We start from the raw sequence: 22,336 nt of genomic DNA on the forward strand, positions 1-22,336 counted from the left end.
CCAGCGATGTCTCCAGGGAGTCCAGCGACGAAATAAAGTTCTGGACTTTCTTCAACGACCAACGATCTCCCAGCAGGGGCCTGATCGTTGGTCGCTGTCACACATAACGATTTCATTAACGATATCGTTGCTACGTCACAAATAGCAACGATATCGTTAACAATATCGTTATGTGTGAAGGTACCTTTACCGAAGACCATCACAGCATGACAGCTATTATGAGCAACCAGAGTGGCCTAAATGTGCTACCATGACCTGCAGTGTCTTCAGACTTGTTTCCCATTGAGGACATTTGGGATTTCATTGGTTGGCAATTGCAAATTTACTGTATTTGTTAGTCTCCTTAGGGGACTTGAAGCTGCATTTGTCCGATCACCTGTAGTATATCACTGCTGTGCATATAAAAAAAATCACAATCTCCTACGAACGCCAGGGAAACGCTGGATTTCACTGGAAATTAAAAATGAAAATCATGGAGGTCTTCAACAAACCCACAGCTGTCATGGCAGCTATGTCCCCACAGCCAGACATCTGTATATATGTCCCCACAGCCTGCCCCACATATATAGTGGGGGAAAAAAAGTATTTAGTCAGCCACCAATTGTGCAGGTTCTCCCACTTAAAAGATAGTAACATAGTAACATAGTAACATAGTTAGTAAGGCCGAAAAAAGACATTTGTCCATCCAGTTCAGCCTATATTCCATCATAATAAATCCCCAGATCTACGTCCTTCTACAGAACCTAATAATTGTATATAGTAACATAGTTAGTAAGGCCGAAAAAAAAGTTAGTAAGGCCGAAAAGATGAGAGAGGCCTGTAATTGACATCATCAGTAGGCCAATACTATGAAAATTCTATATTTTTGTTTTTTCCAGTCAAGATGGAATGCAGAGTGTACATTAGGAGAAAAAAATGTAATTTTTTTGAATTTACCAAATGGCTGCAATGGAACAAAGAGTCAAAAAAAGGGGTCTGAATACTTTCTGTACTCACTGTAAACAATCTTCTATAGTTATTGCATTTTTGCTGCTTTTCTTTGCCTTTTCCCTCTTATATGCATTTTTGGTGAAAATTACCGTATATACTCGAGTATAAGCCAACCCGAGTATAAGCCAACCACCCTAATTTTGCCACTAAAAACTGGGAAAACTTAATGACTCGAGTATAAGCTTAGGGTGGGAAATAGGGTTGAGCGAAACGGATCGTTCATTTTCAAAAGTTGCCGACTTTTGGCAAAGTCGGGTTTCATGAAACCCGACCCGATCCCTGTGTGGGGTCGGCCATGCGGTACGCGACTTTCGCGCCAAAGTCGCGTTTCGTATGACGTGCTTGGCGCCATTTTTTTCATCCAATGAAGGAGCGTGGGCAGAGTGATGACATAGGTCTTAGGGGCGTGGACACCTATCGCCATGTTTTTGCTTGTGCGCTGTAGCGATTTGCAATGTGTAACACCAGCTTTTCAGTTCAGGGACGGACGGAGGGGAGAGAGAGAGAGAGAGAGAAAAAATTCCCATTGACTTTGCATTGGGTTTCGTGTTTCGGTCGATCCTCGACTTTTCGCCATAATCTGCCGATTTCACTCGACTCGACTTTTGAGATAGTCGGGTTTCGCGAAACCCGACTCGACCCTAAAAAAGTCAAGGTCGCTCAACCCTAGTGGGAAATGCAGCAGCTACCGGTAAATGTCAAAAGTAAAAATAGATACCAATAAAAGTAAAATTAATTGAGACATCAGTAGATTAAGTGTTTCTGAATATCCATATTGAATCAGGAGCCCCATATAATGCTCCATAAAGTTTATGATGGCCCCATAAGATGCTCCATATTAAAATATGCCCCATATAATCCTGCATAAAGGTTAATAATGGCCCCATAAGATGCTCCATAGACACATTTGCCCCATATAATGCTGCACAAATGTTGATTATGGCCCCATAAGATGCTCCACACAGACACTTGCCCCATATAATGCTCCACAAACGTTAATTACGGCACCATAAGATGCTCCATACAGACACGTGCCCCATATAATGCTCCACAAATGTTAATTATGGCCACATAAGATGCTCCATAAAGATATTTGCCCCATATAGTGCTGCACAAACGTTATGGCCCCATAAGATGCTCCATACAGACATTTGCCTCATATAATGCTGCACAAATGTTAATTATGGCCCCATAAAATGCTCCATACAGACATTTGCCCCATATAATGCTGCACAAATGTTAATTATGACCCCATAAGATGCTCCATAAAGATATTTGCCCCATATAGTGCTGCACAAACGTTGATTATGGCCCCATACAGACACTTGCCCCATATAGTGCTGCACAAACGTTGATTATGGCCCCATACAGACACTTGCCACATATTGTGCTGCACAAACGTTATTGCCCCATAAGATGCTCCATACAGACACTTGCCCCTTTTGCTGTTGCTGCGATAAAAAAAAAATCACATACACACCTCTCACTCAGGCCCCCGGCACTTTCAATATTCACCTGACTTCGTTCCGGCACCGCTCCATCTTCAGCGTCTTGTGCACTGACGTTCAGGCAGAAGGCACGCACTAACCACGTCACCGCGCCCTCTGACCTGAGCGTCACTGCCAAAGATGCTGAAGATGGAGCGGCGCCCAGAACAGGGAGCAGGTGAATATCGCGCAATGCTCCCCCTCCCGATTATACTCACCTGCTCCTGATGCTGTCCCTGCTTGCCCAGCCTGCAGCTTCTTCCTGTACTGAGTGGTCACCGTTACCGCTCATTACAGTAATGAATATGCGGCTCCACCCCTATGGGAGGTGGAACTGCAGATTCATTGCTGCAATGAGCGGTACCATGTGACTGCTCAGTACAGGAAGAAACTGTGGCGCCGGGTAAGCAGGGACCTGCAGGGACCGCGCCAGGGGCAGGTGAGTATAATTAGACAGCCCCCGCTCCCCCTTCCCTGCCGACCCCTAGGTATGACTCGAGTATAAGCCGAGAGGGGGACTTTCAGCCCCCAAAAATGGGCTGAAAATCTCGGCTTATACTCGATTATATACGGTAGACAAAAACTACACGAGATAGACACAGCAGAATTTCTGCATATAAAAATCAGCAGAAAACACAGCATTTACACTACGTGTAAAAACGGCCTACATTTCCAGGCAATGTAATTTCATGAAAACTCTACCCTCTGTACATCTAAAGATGCTGTTGTACTGTGCGTTTTTTGTGCATTTTTTTCTCTATATGCTTCTATGTGGAGCCTGAAAAAAACAAGTGTAAAAAAATGATGTGGCGTTTTTAAGTGTAGAATAAAAGCTTTTCTGTACTATTATAAATGCATTAAAACCCTACTCAGATCTGTTCCAAAAACACTTCAAATACGAGAGGAAAAAGGCATAAAAGAAAAGCAGTAGACATAAAATAATCAGAGAAGATTGCAGTTATTATTTATTATTAATGTGTCATGTGGCACAGACATCTGCAGAAAACGTATAGAAAGGAAAATGACATATTTTTACACTACTCACCATAAATAATTTGTTCACCATGGTTTACAGGTTGTTAATTACAGGGACATTAAATATGTATATTATTTGCTGTCTTGTGATGTGTATTATTCTAAAAGAAAAGTGCATTAAAAGTGACATTTTTGTAATTTTCATTATTTCTAAGTAATATTATAGGAAGAAAACAAATCTGACTTTTATTTTCCCTCTAAAATACAGGAACATAGAAATACACTGCTTTATACAGATGTATCTCTATTAGTGATGAGCGAGTGTACTTGTTGCTCGGATTTTCCTGAGCAGGCTCGGGTGACCTCCCAGTATACAGTGGGGCAAAAAAGTATTTAGTCAGTCAGCAATTGTGCAAGTTCCACCACTTAAAAAGATGAGAGGCGTCTGTAATTTACATCATAGGTAGACCTCAACTATGGGAGACAAACTGAGAGAAAAAAATCCAGAAAATCACATTGTCTGTTTTTTTAACAATTTATTTGCATATTATGGTGGAAAATAAGTATTTGGTCAGAAACAAACAATCAAGATTTCTGGCTCTCACAGACCTGTAACTTCTTCTTTAAGAGTCTCCTCTTTCCTCCACTCATTACCTGTAGTAATGGCACCTGTTTAAACTTGTTATCAGTATAAAAAGACACCTGTGCACACCCTCAGAATTAAAATAAAAAATAATGCTATACTCACCTCTCAGCGCTGCACGCGGCCGTCCGGTCTCAGGTTTGCTATGCGAGCGGTGATGTCGCGGTCACATGACCGTAACATCACGAAGGTCCTTCTCGCATAGCATCTCTGGAACCGGACCGCCGCCTGCAGCGCCGAGGAGATCGGGACGTCGGGGGGTGAGTATATCATTATTTTTATTATTTTTAACATTACTATTGATGCTGCATATGCAGCATCAATAGTAAAACCATTGCAGGAGTAAAACCCGCAGCGGAACCCGCAACACAAACCGCGATAAATCTGCAGGGATAACCACAGCAGGTTTGCCCTGCAGATTTATCAAATCCGCTGCGGGAAAACCCGCGGGAGAACCCGCAGCCCCCTTCCCACGTGTGAACATAGCCTTACAGCTACTAGCCTAGCTGAGTAAATGTGGGGGTTGCCTGGCTGATAGTGAATCCCCACATGTAATCAAGCAGGCTAGTAGCTGTAAATCATTTAGCTGCCGCGATGAAAACTAAATCTCCGAGCAGTCATAAATACTCGGAGGTCACCCGAGCAACGAGTACACTCGCTCATCACTAATCTCTATGTATCAGTACGATCTGCTTATGAGTTCACTGCCTGCAATGCACACTCAGGTATACAAAATTCTCCGGCACCTGTCAGTGCAGGATGTGGTTCACAGTTTTTGCTACTTCCTACAATGATGCAGGTTGTGGGTTCAATTCCCGGGAGACCAAAGAGAATTGTTTATTTAATTAATGCATGTGTGTGCAGAGAAGACACTCAGGCTCCTCTCCCGGAGAGGAGAAGCTATGGAGTGGTGAAGACAGAGGATAGAAGACATTGCATGGAGAGAGTGAGTGAAGTCGGGACACAGCCCTGACCTGCTGGTACAGATAGACTGCCGCCTCAATTTGGGACATTCCCACTGGATTTTTGACGGTGGGGAGCTACGACTAAAAATCTGTAGTAAATCGCTCATTACCCACAGGCTGCAATTGTTTTTTGCAGTGCAAGTTCTGTTTACACAGGACCATGTGCTGCCAAGAAAGATGATCTTTTATACTGCACAAGATCATTTCCCATTGATGAATGAGTGTTTAGTTCATTCATGAGGTGATCTCCAGCCTGTTCAGATTGAAAGGTTATGGTGGACAGGCGCTCTTAAAATTGGTTATTCATAATAATCCCTCAATGTAAATGCAATTTTAGGGTCTGACCAGACCGTACTGCAGCCAAGTGGCCAAAGCTTGACCCACAGAATGCCAATAACAGCACATTTTTGGCACAAAATATTGCAGCATTTAGGAGGAACCAAGTTATGGCCACACTGTATGGCCCTACCCTACATATGTAAAACCGTGCAGCCTTTATCAATATACAATTCCCTGCCAACTATTGCATCTGTGTTGCAGGCCTGACCATATCCTAGAGCTGACTTTACTGTAAGCAATCTTTAGGCTTCAGAATGATTCAGATGAGGAGCGAACCCTTAGGTAATGGCTAGTTAGATAATGCATCTGGCAGTAGATTTAGCGTATCACCTCCTATTTAAGCTACAGAGAGACATTCTAGAAATACTTCTATCCCATTTGGCATGTCAACGGTGATGATCAGGGCATTGGCTCCACAGCAAACCATAACCAATTCCCACAGAAGATTTTATGTAGGGAAACAGATAAAAGGATCGGGCTCGGGAATGCGGAGGCAGAGCGTCTTCTATTTTTTCATAACTGTCCAAACACTATCCAAACACCAAACTATGAAAATTATACGTTCAGCACCACAAAAAATGTAAGGCTGAATCTGTATTTTCCTTTTTCACAATCCTCAGTCAATCTTATATGATGACTCAATTGAAACAAGTGCACTGTAAACTTCAATGTAAACTGTCCAGCTAAAATGCAGGTTTCAGAACTGCACTCAAGGCAATAAAACATTAATTCACTAAAAGGCACTTTGCAGTTCTACAAATTTGAGGTTTTTTTTTTAATTTGCAAGTTTATTATTTTAAATTATTCATGCTAAGGTGTCTGAATATCAGCATGCACTATAGCCACTCATAAAAAGCAATAATTTTTACATTCTGCAGACAGCACCATCCTCTGCATAACCTGTACTACAGAAAGGTTATAAAAACTCAATTACTCAACTTGTGGCATAGAAAAGGATGGACTAGAGCAGCACAATATACAAAAGAAATAAGAGAAAAAGATCGGGTGCAAAGCTCCCCTAGGCACAGACCAAACCTCAATACTAGGAATCCAAAAAATGGAGGCAGCACACCATTCTCAGTGAAAAAGGAAGGAGCTACTTTTATTAGCCAATCTCAGCAATGTTTCGGTTCATAAAGATGTGAACCTTTTTCAAGGTGTATATATTTTACCCTTTGTGCTCCTTGAAACAATTGTGCACCAGTGTTGAACCCTGGATAGTAAGAAAAAGGAATGGAGGTTTGAAAGAGGGGTCCGAGAAGATGCTGCCCTATGCTAAATCATGCAAGAGCTGAAGGAATTCAAGGAGTGTTTCAAATAACTTCAGGCATTAGTGATGACAAGCAGCAGACATCCCTACTGAGTATACTGAGGTATGTGGAAGAGACTGGGCCAGAGAAAGAATGAGAAAGAAATATGAGGCAGCAAAGAAAATCTACAGAGGAAGGCAAATTTGTCAAAAAACTGTCACATGCATGGATCATAAGCCATAAAATATATTTCACTTTTCACATGAAGTTGTGACCCTTTATGATGGAATTTTAAATGCAGCTTCCTCTATGGACCTTCAAGTCATTCCAATCAACCAATCAGATGGATTCTAAAACAAAGCTAAATAAGGGTCGAACCTTTGTGCCCCCAGCAACAGGGCAAGAAAAGGGATCTAATCTAAGTCTCCCTTCTCGACCAGAAACCAGGGATAGCATTTATTATGCGTCTCCATAGAAATGAAAAGGAACATTGCAGGCATATTCATTTCAGGCTACTTTCACACTGGCGTTTTTTTGCCAGACGTCGCAATGTGTCGTTTATGGCAAAAAACGCATCCTGCAAAGTTGTTTGCAGGATGCGTTTTTGCCCCATAGATTAACATTAGCGACGCATTGCGACGCTTTGCCACATGTCGCAATCATCGTGCGACGGTTGCGCCGTGTTGTGGCGGACTGCCGGGAGCAAAAAACTTTAAATGACGGACCGCCCCCACCTCCCCGCACCTCACAATGGGGCAGCGGATGCGCTGGAGAAATGCATCCGCTGCACCCGATGTGCAGTGCGTCAAATGCTAGCGTCGGAATCTCTGCCTGACGCATTGCGACTGGGAGATTCCGACGCTAGTGTGAAAGTAGCCTTAGGAGAGAGGAAATCTTTCCCTTTTGTGTGAACAGTGGCTCTCATTCTCTGCAATGATGGGAGCTGCAAATGTTAGACTGTCAATTTAACCGCCAACATGGCTGCTGGACCAAGGTCCTTTCTGTTCAACTCTAAATTCAAAAATTAATTTAAATAAAAAAAACTCAACTCTAATTCTAAATTCATCTCAGATCGAACTTAAAGGGCATGGATGGAACTTAAGAGGCATTACATTTGCAACCATAGGACTTTCTGCACCAGGCAGTAGGGGTTACTTGACCTACGGACTCGTCTACAACAAATGTATAGACAAATTTACATTTTAGGTAAATCAAATTTGCCACTTGATATGTTTTGTTACTTCTGTTACTACTAGAGGTGAATTAGTTGATTCACAGGGCCATGATTTAGCGGCAATGTCAATAGTTGGTGGCCACTGAATACAATCCCTGTGAACTGCCTCATATCTGCCGGCATCCCTGGTGACTCTACTAATTAGTAAGCTCTCTGCTATAATATGTACATGTCATGCTTCAATGACAAGGTCTACAAATCAGAAAAAACTATGGGAATTTCTGCATGAAAAAAGTGGTTTACTGAAGTGGCCGCTGGCTCAGAGTTCTGCAAATCGATGCACTCAACTTTAGTTAATATATGTAGGACAATTGTTTCTAATTTTCCCTTATCGACAGGTCGAGCATTGAGCTCTTCAGCCTTTTCAAGAAACAATAATAGACATTATTCTGATTCCAGGTGTCTACCACTGTAGAATAAGATGTTCCTGAAGGATATTACGGTAATTAATGTTACTGTTACCATATTTCTGTCCTCAATTCCTTACTTTATTTCTTATATATATATATACTGTATATGTACATTTCTGTAATCAGTCTGGGAACATTCTGTTTCACATGCAACATGATATATATAATAGTCCAGCATGTAGCTGAAAAGAGAGGAACAGATGCAAAGGCTTATGTGGAACATAAATGTGGATGCAGTGATTTTCTTCTTGTTTGATCCATAAGCCTCAAGTGGTAACATATCAGAAGGACATATAAGCGCTACGATGCATATTAAATGTCACAAACAGCTGGGATAAAGTGAAGTAAAAACAATACTGAAGTTCTCAGCTTCTTGAGTATGAAAATAAAAAAAGTTATATCTTACATTCATGTTTTGAAAACAGGGATAGTTTCATATTTATATTTTTAGCCCACATTGAAGAACTTATCAGTAACAAAATTGGCAAAATTATGCCTCATTCAGATGTCCGATTTTTCTTGTGTTTGAGACAAAAAGAGACCGATTTTCATCAGTGTTTGGTCAATGTGCCAGTTTTTGCCGTGAGTGTTTCAGCAGTTTTTGTTGCACGCAAGTTTAAAATTGATGGAGGATTCTCAAGTTTCCCCATCAAAAGCTTGGATGTTAACCATGTGCTGTCCAGTTTGTGATAGACCCAAAGACCTTTGACCAGTGACTCATATCCTAAATGAACATATCTACGTTTGTTTCTGAGGATACTCAGTCCACAAAAAAAAAAGCCAGACATTTGAACAGCCTCATAGATCATGAGTATGTGTTTAATACATGAAAAACAGGGATAGAAGACGTGAAAAAAGAATATCTTTGTAAAGTATTTGTTGGCAAAGCTTTAAATCTTAATGGTGTCCCAATCCCCAGCAAAGCATCCTAAACTCTCTTTCCTCCTGATTTTTAAATTGTTTTAAAATTAAGAGGTGATTTCTTTCGATCGACACTTTAGATTTCTGAGCTCAGTAAAAATATTGAAAAAATTCCATCACGCAGTTTTTTTTCATAAACACTGACTCCATAGGCTTTTTCTTGCAACATACTTTGATTACTTTACATGACCTTTGGTGGATGATTTTGTCATTAGATTGGTTACGTTGTGCTGTGATTGGCTGCTGGGGTAATCATGATAATCTATATATATAAGAGGCATCGTGATTACTCGCCAATCCCACCTCCTGCACAGTAGCTCCACCCCTACCACATCACCACACACAATCCCGCCCCCCCACCTCATTACCACACACAATCCCGCCCCCGCCACATCACCACACACAATCCTGCCCCCAACACATCACCACACACAATCTCGCCCCAACCCATCACCACACACAATCCCGCCCCCCAACATATCACCACACACAATCTCGCCCCCCCAACCCATCACCACACACAATCCCGCCCCCCACCACATAACCACACACAATCTCGCCCCCAACCCATCACCACACACAATCACGCCCCCCAACACATCACCACACACAATCTTGCCCCCCAACCCATCACCACACACAATCTCGCCCCAACCCATCACCACACACAATCCCGCCCCCCAACATATCACCACACACAATCTCGCCCCCCCAACCCATCACCACACACAATCCCGCCCCCCACCACATAACCACACACAATCTCGCCCCCAACCCATCACCACACACAATCACGCCCCCCAACACATCACCACACACAATCTTGCCCCCCAACCCATCACCACACACAATCCCGCCCCTCAACACATCACCACACACAATCGCACCCCCAACCCATCACCACACAATATAACATCACCACACACAATCTGACCCCCAACCCATCACCACACACAATCACGCCCCCCAACACATCACCACACACAATCCCGTCCCCCAACACAACACCACACACAATCTTGCCCCCCAACCCATCACCACACACAATCCTGCCCCCAACACATCACCACACACAATCTCGCCCCCCAACCCATCACGACACACAATCCTGCCCCCCCACCACATTACCACACACAATCTCGCCCCAAGCCATCACCACACACAATCACGCCCCTAACACATCACCACACACAATCCCGCCCCCCAACACATCACCACACACAATCTCGCCCCCAACACATCACCACACACAATCTCACCCCCCAACCCATCACCACACACAATCACGCCCCCCAACCCATCACCACACACAATCTCGCCCCCCAGCACATCACCACACACAATCCCACCCCCCAACCCATTACCACACACAATCTCGACCCCCAACCCATCACCACACACAATCTCGCCCCCCAACCCATCACCACACACAATCACGCCCCCCACCCCATCACCACACAATCACGCCCCCCAACACATCCCCACACACAATCCTGCCCCCCACCCCATCACCACCCATAATCCTGCCCCCCACCCCATCACCACCCATAATCCCGCCCCCCCACCCCATCACCAACTATTAATTGATAGGAGAATTATGCCCAAATAGCAAGTTTTCCTTTATATACGTTCAATATAACTATTTTAGTACTTACTTGCATATATCTCCTTCTGGATCTTCAAGACCAAATTTTTCATCAAAGGTCAATTGTATCCTTAAATGTTCCTCCAATGCTACCAATCTCCATACCAGCACAGTGCTTCTTGGGTATGAATGGGGAAACCTGGGACTGTGAATTGATCCATTGAATGAAACTGAAACAATCTTCTCATGCTGGTGATCCTGAACTCCTGTAGATGATAATCAAAATGTAAGAAAATAAAAAACCTGAAAAAAATATTTAAAATTGATAGCTGCATGGTGCACTCACAAATAATGAATATACAAAGCACAATATTTAGAATTGAGAGTCCTCAGTGGTTGCTCTCAATTCTAAATATTTTTCTACCTACTGGCTAACACGGTACCAAGATATATATCTTTCCTGTATGCAAAGCACAGAATTGTTGGGCTCCATAATAAAAAAGATGAAGCTTCCTGCTCGAATACCACATTTTCAGGAAAATATAATCTTTCACATAGCAAATAATTCTCTAACATATGTTAGCAATAGTTGGATGACATGTATTTATTGTGTTTTTGTCACAATTTGGATACATGACTGCTTTAATTTCTAACTAGGAAGTTTGCATTGTACCAACCCATACTGTAAATATCCTGCAGATATATTTGGCTTTCTTATGAGTATCCAAATTTATGACTACTAAAGAGATCAAAAGCCTAGTAATATATCACAATTTCCATTTAAAGGGAACCTGTCAGCAGTTTTGGCAGATATAAGATACGGCCGTCACCTTTCAGGGCTGATAAGCCCCCAACCCAACCTGTAAGATAAGAAAAATAACTTTTATTATACTCACCTGCGGTCTGATGGGTATCAATGGTCTTGGTCCGGCGCCTCCCATCTTTTTATGATCCCCGTCATCCTGCTTACTTCTTGTGGATGACACAACCCTGCATCATCCATACAGGCTCCCCAGCATCACACTCCTGTGCAGGCGTACTTTGCTCTGCCCTGTTGAGGGCAGATCAAAGTACTGCAGTGCGAAGGTGCTGGGGCTCTTTGACCTTTTCCAAAGCGCAATGCCCGGGAGCCTGTGTGGATGATGCAGGGTCGCATCATCCATAAGAAGCAAGCAGGAGGGTTGCAATAATAAGAAGATGGGAGGCACCGGACAAATACCAGCGACACCCATCGGATCGGACCACCCTCAGGGTGAGTATAATTAAAGTTATTTTTCAGTTCTGATTTTTCAGATTATAAGATGCTCCGGATTATAAGACGCACCCCAAATTTTGAGGAGAAAAATAAGAAAAAAACAAATAAATAAAATGGTGGTGCTTCTTATAATCCATGCGTCTTATTGCTTACCGAGTGTGGTGGGTGCGGTGAAGCGGGGTCCCAGGGTGACAGGAGTGGAGTGATGCTGTAGGCTGCAGACTAGGATGAGGGGGGCTCTGATGTGTGTCGCGCTGGTGCGGGGGTCTTGTGCTGCTGCGTGGGTTTTGTCCTGGTGCATGTCCGGTGCTGCTGCCGGTGTTTCCGGGTGCCCAGCAATTTCTGGCTGGTGCGGTTGGTGTCTCTGGTGCCCAGCGGTGCTGCGTGGGTGTCCGGCGCTGCCTGGGGCTCTGCTAACATTTTGTGACAGGCCAGGGCCCCGGTAATTCCACGGTTCCCTGTGCTTGTGCGTTAGAGCCCCAGGCAGCGCCGCACACGCATGCAGCACTGCTGGGCACCGGAGACACCCACACCACCGGCCAGCAACCGCCGGGCACCTGGAGACACCTGGACACCCCCTCATCCCAGCCGGTGACCTACACTTACAGTATCGGTAAGGCATGTACGCTTTGTAAGATGCACCCCCCATTTTCTCCCCAACTTTGGGGGAAAAAAAGTGCATCTTACAAAGCGAAAAACACGGTTCCCCCTGAAAGTGCGTGGCCGTATCTTATATCGGCCAAAACTGCTGACAGGTTCACTTTAATAGACTCAATGTGATAATGTATAATTACACAAATAATCAAAAAATAACAGAGGTCAATTTCACTATTTTGCCTCCGTTATTCAAATATACATTTTCAATTGACAACCAAAGAGTTTGTTTTAACAGGATAAAACTACATAAATATAATTAAAGATGATAATACCAAATATAAGTAAATACAACATTCAATGACAGTGTACACATCGTCTGGTTAAAGTTTATATATGTTGTTAGTAATAGATTGTAACAAGCTTACATCGGTTATGGCTATCAATACCATAGATGGCAAGAAGAACAAACAAATCATTTTTGGAACAAATCAAGCCAGACATGTCACTCAAAGCAAGGATCATCAAGCTGCGACTTGCTAGCTATAGACATATCTTTTGAAGAGAGCAATCACTGGAGAAGGACATCAAGGTCGGAAGAATAAAATGAATAAGGCAAGGAGGAAGACCAGCAACCCGATGGCTTTACACTATCAAGATAATGGTGGAGAAGACTCTGGTAGACCTATACAGGCTTGCACAAGATCGATCTTCCTACAGAGCATTCATCCATAAAGTCACCATGGCTCGAGATAAAGCCAAAGGTCGCTAAATAATAATAACATTGGTCAGCCATATTTTTATTTATATAGTGCCAACATATTCTGCAGCACTTTACAAGTAATCGAAGGAATTCAACTAATATCAAATCCCCATAAAAACTATAACTTTTATTAGATATGCAATAAAAAGATTCCCTCCTCTGTCTGCTGGGCATCCAATGGGCATCTATTTTTCTTCTTCTCCATGAGCCTCCTAATGAACCGTTATTTGATAGTGAAACGCATTGAGGTGCTGTGTGTGGATGGCTAAGTAGAAGAGATGTATACTGTTACTATGAGGTACTATACTTTCCATTTTTAGTTATATATAACCTGATCATATTGGATCTACAAACATTGGAAACATTGGAGAAATATCAGTTTCACACATGTTTGAAGTTTGCTAACATACTGGTCTTGGTTTGTTCTAGATGCCCTTCTTTTGTGTCATATTATGTGTCATATTATGTGTATGTATCTAAATATCTGAATATATCATATCAGGGACTCCAGGAGCTGGGTGCAATATGCTCTTATCACTAGGGTGCCAACCTCCATAGTCAGGAAGTATCACCTATATGTGGGTCATTAGGGTGCATTTGCAGTTGTATTATTGCCCTATGCTATCAATTATTGACTTAGCAGTGTGTTTTTAGTTTGTTGTGTGTTTAGTGTGAGGGAATCTTATCATTGCATATCTAATAAAATGTAGGTTTTTCTTGGGGATTTTGTATGTTAGAATTTATAGTAATACAATTTAGGAAAGTACTGATAATCCAATATATAATACCACCATGATGATCAGTTGATAGGCAATGCTCCGGCCTTTGGAATAAGATTAATCCAAGCATGAACACTTATTTGTATCACGAGTGGACCTGATATGGGCAAGTGCTAATGATTTCATATGACTGTAATGTATACACTGTAATGAATGCCACCCTGATTCTGCAGAAAAGAACATTTGAGTGAAGCTAGCTGCTTTTTTCCTGAGACATATTATACACTGGTTCAGTTAGAGGACACCCAAGTTGTTAAAACCATAAAATCTTACGAAATAATGTATGATTCTGCCAACCTTAAGTATATGAAAGCAGATGACAGGTTTTCTTGCCACCTCCTTTGTATATTTTCATTGAAAACAGATATTATCCTCTGTTCACACCAAGTCTTGATCTCACACCAAAAAGAAGCAAGAGAGAAAACAGTGGTTGAAACAACGATAGGATTAAAAAATTACGGCTGATGTGTGATTTCCAATCTGACAGCCAAGGAAATGTCAACAACGATAAATCTGGAGAGGTTTCAGTGTATAAAGGGTGAGCCTAATATTCCTTCTGAGATGTATGGTTCTTTTATGGACAAAATGTCTTCTAGTAAGATTTCAGCACGGGAAATAAAATAAAAGCACCGGTATTGAAGGATCTAGCTTTTTTATACACTTAATACACAAAGCAGGGGGAAAGAAATTCAATGGAAAGCACATGTTTCCAGCGTACAGTACAACCAAGAGGTCATACCAAAGTACAAAATGAATAAAGGTGTTTTGTCTGTCTGCTCCCATAGTTCTCGCTGTGTGACGTTCTGAAAAGAGAAATGAATTTATCAGTCATTTTGAAGCAGCTTAGACGCTCGGCAGACTGGAGAGACAGAAGACCACACACATCAAAGATGAATGAATTATATTCAGTCTTAAAGAGACAAAATGGGTGCTTGAGAAGCTAAACTAGTCTACCATAAAATCAACCATAAAATGTCAAGGAAAGTTTAGAATGAAAGACACCTGGAGCTCCACTAAGTAGAAAACTCCACAAAGTTTTGTATTAAACCTCGCTCTATATCCTTAAAGTAACTTTCCAAAAAGAGATCTACTGCGATGAAAAGCACTAGTTTATCTTCAGTCCATATACTTTTATCTTTGTCTCGCAGGGCAGGAATGTTTCAGTGTAAGAAGCAGTGTGATTACTTTTGCACATTGTCTTCTGGCACAGGGAGCGTGTATGACCCATTACAATATGACTTTGCAAGGAAAAGTGTAACTTGAGAACTGTGTCCTAAACTTTAATACCTCTTTGTTCTTGCTCTTTCACGGCAGGATCTGTCGATCACAGGCAGCTTTACTGCTGCAGACGGCGGAATGGAAATCTACACTAAATATATCTGTTCATATTAATGTGCTCGCTTTTCCATTTTGTTTAGCACTGGAAATAAAGAAAACACTATCCTATGCTCATTTTTATTATGTATACCCTTTTTCATATGTAAAGCACCATGGAATAAATGGTGCTAGAGTATTTAATAATAATTATTATTTTTATTATTATTATGTTTAGTATCTGGTACATTAAGTATTGTGCACCAGAACTGAAACCACATCACAAAATGAAATTGTTGATGCTTTATGACTGAAGTGAAAAAGGTGAAGACTGTACTGACTGAACCTGTCAGAAACTGAACTCCTCGTGTTCTCTCCCTCTACTAACCTCTCTTTCCCTGACATTGCCATCTCCGTGTGCGGTTCCACCATTACTCCCAAGCAACTTGCCCGCTGCCTTGGGGTCACACTTGATTCTGAGCTTTCATTCACCTCCCACATCCGATCACAGGTTCTCTCTTCTTATCTGCATCTCAAAAACATTTCTAGAATTCGCCCTTTTCTTACTTTCGACTCTGCAAAAACTCTTACTGTTTCTCTTATTCGTTCTCGTCTGGACTATTGTAACTCTCTACTAATCAGCCTCCCTCTTACCAAACTCTCCCCGCTCCAATCTGTCCTGAATGATGCAGCCAGAATGATATTCCTCACCAACCGTTACACCGATGCCTCTACCTTTTGCCAGTCATTACACTGGTTACCCATCCACTCAAGAATCCAGTACAAAACTACTACCCTCATCTATAAAGCACTCCATGGCTCAGCACCACCCTACATCTCCTCCCTGGTATCAGCCTACCACCTTACCCACGCTCTCCGCTCTGCTAATAACCTGAGGTTAGCATCCTCAATAATCAGAACCTCCCACTCCCATCTCCAAGACTTTTCACGTGCTGCGCCAATTCTTTGGAATGCACTACCCAGGTTAATACGATTAATCCCCAATCCCCACAGTTTTAAGCGTGGCCTAAAAATGCATTTGTTCAGACTGGCCTACTGCCTCAACGCATTAACCTAACTATCCCTGTGTGGTCCATTCAAAAAACTTAAACCATAATCAGGTTACTTGCATCATGTTCTCATATGTTTAATGCATTTAATTAGCCCTCTTTAGGCTGTTAACTGGTTCATGCAGCTTTACATGAACACCCGATTCTTACACTATGGCTTGGTCCGCACAACGAAAGCAATTGTTATAATCCACCTCTCGTGTCTCCCCCTTTTTCCTCATAGTTTGTAGGCTTGTGAGCAGGGCCCTCATTCCTCTTGGTATCTGTTTTGAACTGTGTTTATTGTTATGCTGTAATGTCTATTGTCCATACAAGTCCCCTCTATAATGTAAAGCGCTGCAGAATATGTTGGCACTATATAAATAAAATTATTATTATTATTACTTTTTCAAATGGGTTGCCCTATTAAATGTGGACAGAAGATTTAACTTCACATATACATAAACATGCTTCCCTAACATTATTAGGCTTACAATTCATGCACACTTCCATTTTTATTCTCTGTATATATAAAGTTCTGTGCAAAATTTTAGGCAAGTGTGGAAAAAAAAAATGCTGCAAATTAAGAATTGTTTCAAAAATAGAAATGTTAAAAGCAACTTGTCAGGTCCCCCGTTCCCCCCAGAACCACCTGCAGTTGTGTCTACATATCTAAATACCCTGCCTGACATTTCCTGCATTACATTAAACACAAACATTGGGGATGGCGGCCTGGTGGAAATTCGAATTCTGGACCTGACCCAAAGTTTTTAGAAAGTTCGGTTTGGGTACCAGAAAAGTAACCGAACTTACACCAGAATCCGAACCCCATTGAAGATAATGGATACCCAAACTGCTAAAAAAAGAAAAAATTCTCTCTATTTCTCTCTCTCTTGTACAGGGCTGGTGATGACGCCGGCTCTTGCACGTCATGATATCACACCCACCAGGTTATCATAACATGCTAAGTGTGCCTACTAGTCTTGGGATACTAACACCCAATCGACTAGTCAAAGGCCTTATTTACATATCATAAATGGAATTTAGAAATACTTTTTATACAGATCTGTTTATGTGTTTAATGTGATAAAGCTACTGTTAGGCAGGGGAACGGGGGACCTGACAGATTCCCTTTAATAGTTTATTTTTATCAATTAACACAATGAAAAGTGAATGAACACAAGATAGATGTAAATCAAATCAATGTTTTGTAAGACCAATCTTTGTCTTCAATAAAGAAACATTGTATCAATTATTCTAGGTACACCGTCAGAAACTTGGCAGGAGGTTGTTCCAAACATCTTAGAGGACTAACCTCAGATGGTATGTGGGTGTAGACTGTCTCTTCATGTAATGACAGACTAACTCAATAATGTTGAGATCAGGGTTCTGTGAGAGCCATATCATCACTTCCAGCATTCCATGTTCTTATTGAGCCTGAAGATAGTTCTTAATAACATTGGCTGTGTGTTTGGGGTCATTGTCCTGCTGGACAAAAAAATCAGATTTTTTGGATCCAATCAGACTCCTCCTTGATGGTATTTTATGATTGATAAGTATCTGCCATGAAGACATCAACAAAGAGACAACCTTCAGGACTATAGATGTACTGGTTGATCAAGAAAGTTTAGTGCAGCAGATGAAAGACATGCCCTTTTCCCATTGAAATCGGAAAATGTCCAAGAGTGAAATCAGCTTAGATCACTCAGGAACTAGTGCAACCCAGCTACACTTATCTGCTATATGGAAAAGTCTATCCAGAAGTGGTCTTCATGGAAGGATTGCAACCAAAACCCATACCTTAGAAATGGAAACAAGGCTATATGACTCCTTGATGCACAAAAACATACTAACTGGGCTAGAGATAAATGGCTTCAGATGCTCTGAACTGATGAGTTGAAATGTGAAATATTTGCCTGTAACAGAAGGCAGTTTGTTAAGGAGAGTGGTACAATAATGAATGTCTAAAGGAACAGTGAAGCATGGTGGGGGTTCCTTGAAAATTTTGGGCTGCAGTTTAACAAATGGAGTTGGGAATTTAGTCTAGATTAATGGTGTCCACCGTGCTGAGAAATACAGGCAGATAATTAACTTGTATGGAATATCTTCATATTCTGCAGCAGGACAGTGACCCCAAATATACATGCAATGTCATTAAAGGGACACTGTCACCTGAATTTGGAGGGAACAATCTTTAGCCATGGAGGCGGGGTGTTTGGGTTTTTGATTCACCCTTTCCTTACCCGCTGGCTGCATGCTGGCTGCAATATTGGATTGAAGTTCATTCTCTGTCCTCCGTAGTACATGCCTGCACAGGGCAATCTTGCCTTGCCCAGGCGTGTACTATGAAGGACAGAGAATGAACTTTAATCCAATATTGCAGCCAGCATGCAGCCAGCGGGTAAGGAAAGGGTGAATCAAAAACCCAAAAACCCCGCCTCCATGGCTAAAGATTGTTCCCTCCAAATTCAGGTGACAGTGTCCCTTTAAGAACTATATTCAGCTTAAATACGAATAATGAGTCCTGGAAGTGATGATATGGCCCCCACAGAGCTCTGATCTCAACATCATTGAGTAAGTTGGAAGAGACAGAAGGATTTGTGTAAGCAAGTTAGTCCTTCAAGATGTGTGGAACAACCTCCCTGCCACGTTCATTCAAAAACCACATGCAAGTGTACCCAGAAGAATTGATTATTTGACGCTGTTTGAAATGCAAAGGACGATCACACCAAATATTGAGTTGATTTGAATTTCTCTTTTGTTTATCTAAAAATTACTAAAAATAAAGCATTCTTATTTTGCATAATTTTTTCCACACCTGTCTAAAACGTTTGCTCAGAACTGTATGTGTACTGTACAGTAACTGTCTCCAAAAATACCCTCTTTAAGACTATCCTTTATATAATTTGCATACTGACCATGTTCATTGAGCAGAACACCCCTAAAAGACTGTATATGTTTTTTCTAGTGCTTCATAACGCTAGAAGACACGCTATGCTACAGGAAAGATTAATGCTGGTGTAAATAAAAAAGTAAAACTGATTAGTTTAGAAGATAGGTAACTATTAATTATTGACAAAACTATCAATAATGGTTTCATAGGTATTGAGGGTGGTTCACAATTAGACTGTGATCTTTTCATTCCAGAAATCAGGAAATAATTCCACTTTACATATAACTGTGCACAAAGTCAACTTTGACCTACTAATCACTAAACTGAGTCAACCTGTAATAAACCTTGTAGCAGTAGAACGTAGATGACTACACTACTATAGACTTATCGACTAGTCTAGATTGTGTAACCAGTCAATGGTGTAATAAGAGGTGGTTATGGAGTTTTCTATTGGAACTAATGTTAGGGTTACTTCAGAAGTGTGAAGCATTGAATGTAAGTGAGGGCGCCTGTCTGTCAGCTACTTCCTTATGTTACGAGACAGATGGGAAGAATATGCCTGTAGCATCAAATATGGAAATAGCTGCGTAGGAGATGTGAAAAAATTGATAGGTTGCATTTATAGTAGCAGTCTAAGAATATGGTCACACAACCGTTTTCTCTCACCCAAGAAAGTCTATCCGGAGTTTGATCAGAGTATGATCAGTGTGAGTAAATTTTTTCGCAGGTGGAAGAAAAAAATAAAGCTTCACCACCCTTTCTATATTGTCAGTCCATGATGTGATGTCTGATTTTTTTTTTTTTGAATGGGCAAGTGCGATCCAAATCTCTAAAGCAAATCGTGCATGCTATGATTTTTTCTTCACACTCATCTGATTTTTACAGCACATACACAAGCCCTAACAATTATTTTTTCATTTAAAATGCTAAACCAGCAATATTGTATAAATGTATTTTATTCCACCTCACTTCTCGTGCAACCATAGATTTTTAACATTTTGGGCAGCTAGGTCATCTGACAACTCTCAGACACCTCCTAGTCCTTACCACTTAGCTCCACGCCCTATGTTCTGCAGTATGTCTTTCAGCTGCAGATATGCAATGCAACAACATAGTAGGTAATTAAGTCCCCACAATAGTTAGCTGCAGAATTCTAACGCTTTTCTGACTATCACTGGAACGTCACGGATCGTGCCGTCGTGGCGACCAAAGTGCCACTGTGTGACGGTACCCTTACTCTGCCTTTCTATTCTCTCTGTGTATGCTGTCTGCACAAAATCCAGTGTATTCATATGTAAATGCAGCTTCAGACTGTCTACCATGCCTCCTGCTAGATGGTGGAGCTGATAAGGAGGAACCCATCATAAGAAGGAGTCGGAATAAAATCTATTTTGGGAATTTTAAAGTGTCTTTAATAAAGGATTTTCATAATTTTATAGATTGCTGTCAGAAGCTGGAAAAGCTGGAATGTTTTCTACCTGGCAGAATAATAGTCTGAATCATATGACAAGGGTACACAGACTCTGACTCTACAGAGTGACTGAGGGGACAGCAGAATTACATCACTGATAGATGACTTGCTCCCCCTAAATAGTACTTAGTAGTTGCTCTGTGATGAAACTCCACCTGCTGTGTAAAACATGTGGAGCATAATAGTAAAAGTAGTTTGTTAGTGGAATCATATTTGAAGCGAAGGCATACAGTTGCAACCAATATACAAGTGTGATTAATATTATTATTTATGGTTTGCTTATAGAGCACCATCATATTCCACAGCACGTTACAGACATTTGTGATTCTGCTTACCATGTTAACTGGTTTCATCCTTAACCCCTTTACCCCCAAGGGTGGTTTGCACGTTAATAACCGGGCCAATTTTTACAATTCTGACCACTGTCCCTTTATGAGGTTATAACTCTGGAACGCTTCAACGGATCCCAGTGAATCTGACATTGTTTTCTCGTGACATATTGTACTTTATGACAATGGTAAAAATTCTTTGATAGTACCTGCGTTTATTTGTGAAAAAAACGGAAATTTGGCGAAAATTGTGAAAATTTCGCAATTTTCCAACTTTGAATTTTTATGCAATTAAATCACAGAGATATGTCACACAAAATACTTAATAAGTAACATTTCCCACATGTCTACTTTACATCAGCACAATTTTGGAACCAAAATTTTTTTTTGTTAGGGAGTTATAAGGGTGAAAAGTTGACCAGCAATTTCTCATTTCTACAACACCATTTTTTTTTAGGGACCACATCTCATTTGAAGTCATTTTGAGGGGTCTATATGATAGAAAATACCCAAGTGTGACACCATTCTAAAAACTACACCCCTCAAGGTGCTTAAAACCACATTCAAGAAGTTTATTAACCCTTCTGGTGCTTCACAGGAATTTTTTGAATGTTTAAATAAAAATGAACATTTAACTTTTTTTCACAAAAAATTTAATTCAGCTCCAATTTGTTTTATTTTACCAAGGGTAACAGGAGAAAATGGACCGCAATCATTGTTGTACAATTTGTCCTGAGTACGCCAATACCCCACATGTGGGGGTAAACCACTGTTTGGGCGCATGGCGCAGCTCGGAAGCGAAGGAGCGCCATTTGACTTTTCAATGCAAAATTGACTGGAATTGAGATGGGACGCCATGTTTCGTTTGGAGAGCCCCTGATGTGCCTAAACATTGAAACCCCCCACAAGTGACACCATTTTGGAAAGTAGACCCCCTAAGGAACTTATCTAGAGGTGTGGTGAGCTCTTTCACCCACCAAGTGCTTCACAGAAGTTTATAATGTAGAACCGTAAAAATAAAAAATCATATTTTTTCACAAAAATTATCTTTTCGCCCCCAATTTTTTATTTTTCCAAGGGTAAGAGAAGA

At 41.3% G+C, this 22,336-nt stretch overlaps 1 protein-coding gene across 2 annotated transcripts in view; it reads right to left on the reverse strand.

The window, feature by feature from the left end:
- PDGFC (platelet derived growth factor C) overlaps positions 1–22,336 on the reverse strand; it is a 377,744-nt gene that overhangs the window by 183,247 nt on the left and 172,161 nt on the right. For both annotated transcript variants that reach the window (XM_069744123.1, XM_069744124.1), the window contains exon 2: positions 10,870–11,065. In XM_069744123.1, coding sequence (XP_069600224.1) covers positions 10,870–11,065 — 196 coding nt within the window. The remainder of the gene's footprint in view (positions 1–10,869; positions 11,066–22,336) is intronic.

The sequence above is a fragment of the Ranitomeya imitator genome, chromosome 1 (genome assembly GCF_032444005.1).
Source record: "Ranitomeya imitator isolate aRanImi1 chromosome 1, aRanImi1.pri, whole genome shotgun sequence".
Classification (NCBI taxonomy): Eukaryota; Metazoa; Chordata; class Amphibia; order Anura; family Dendrobatidae; genus Ranitomeya; species Ranitomeya imitator.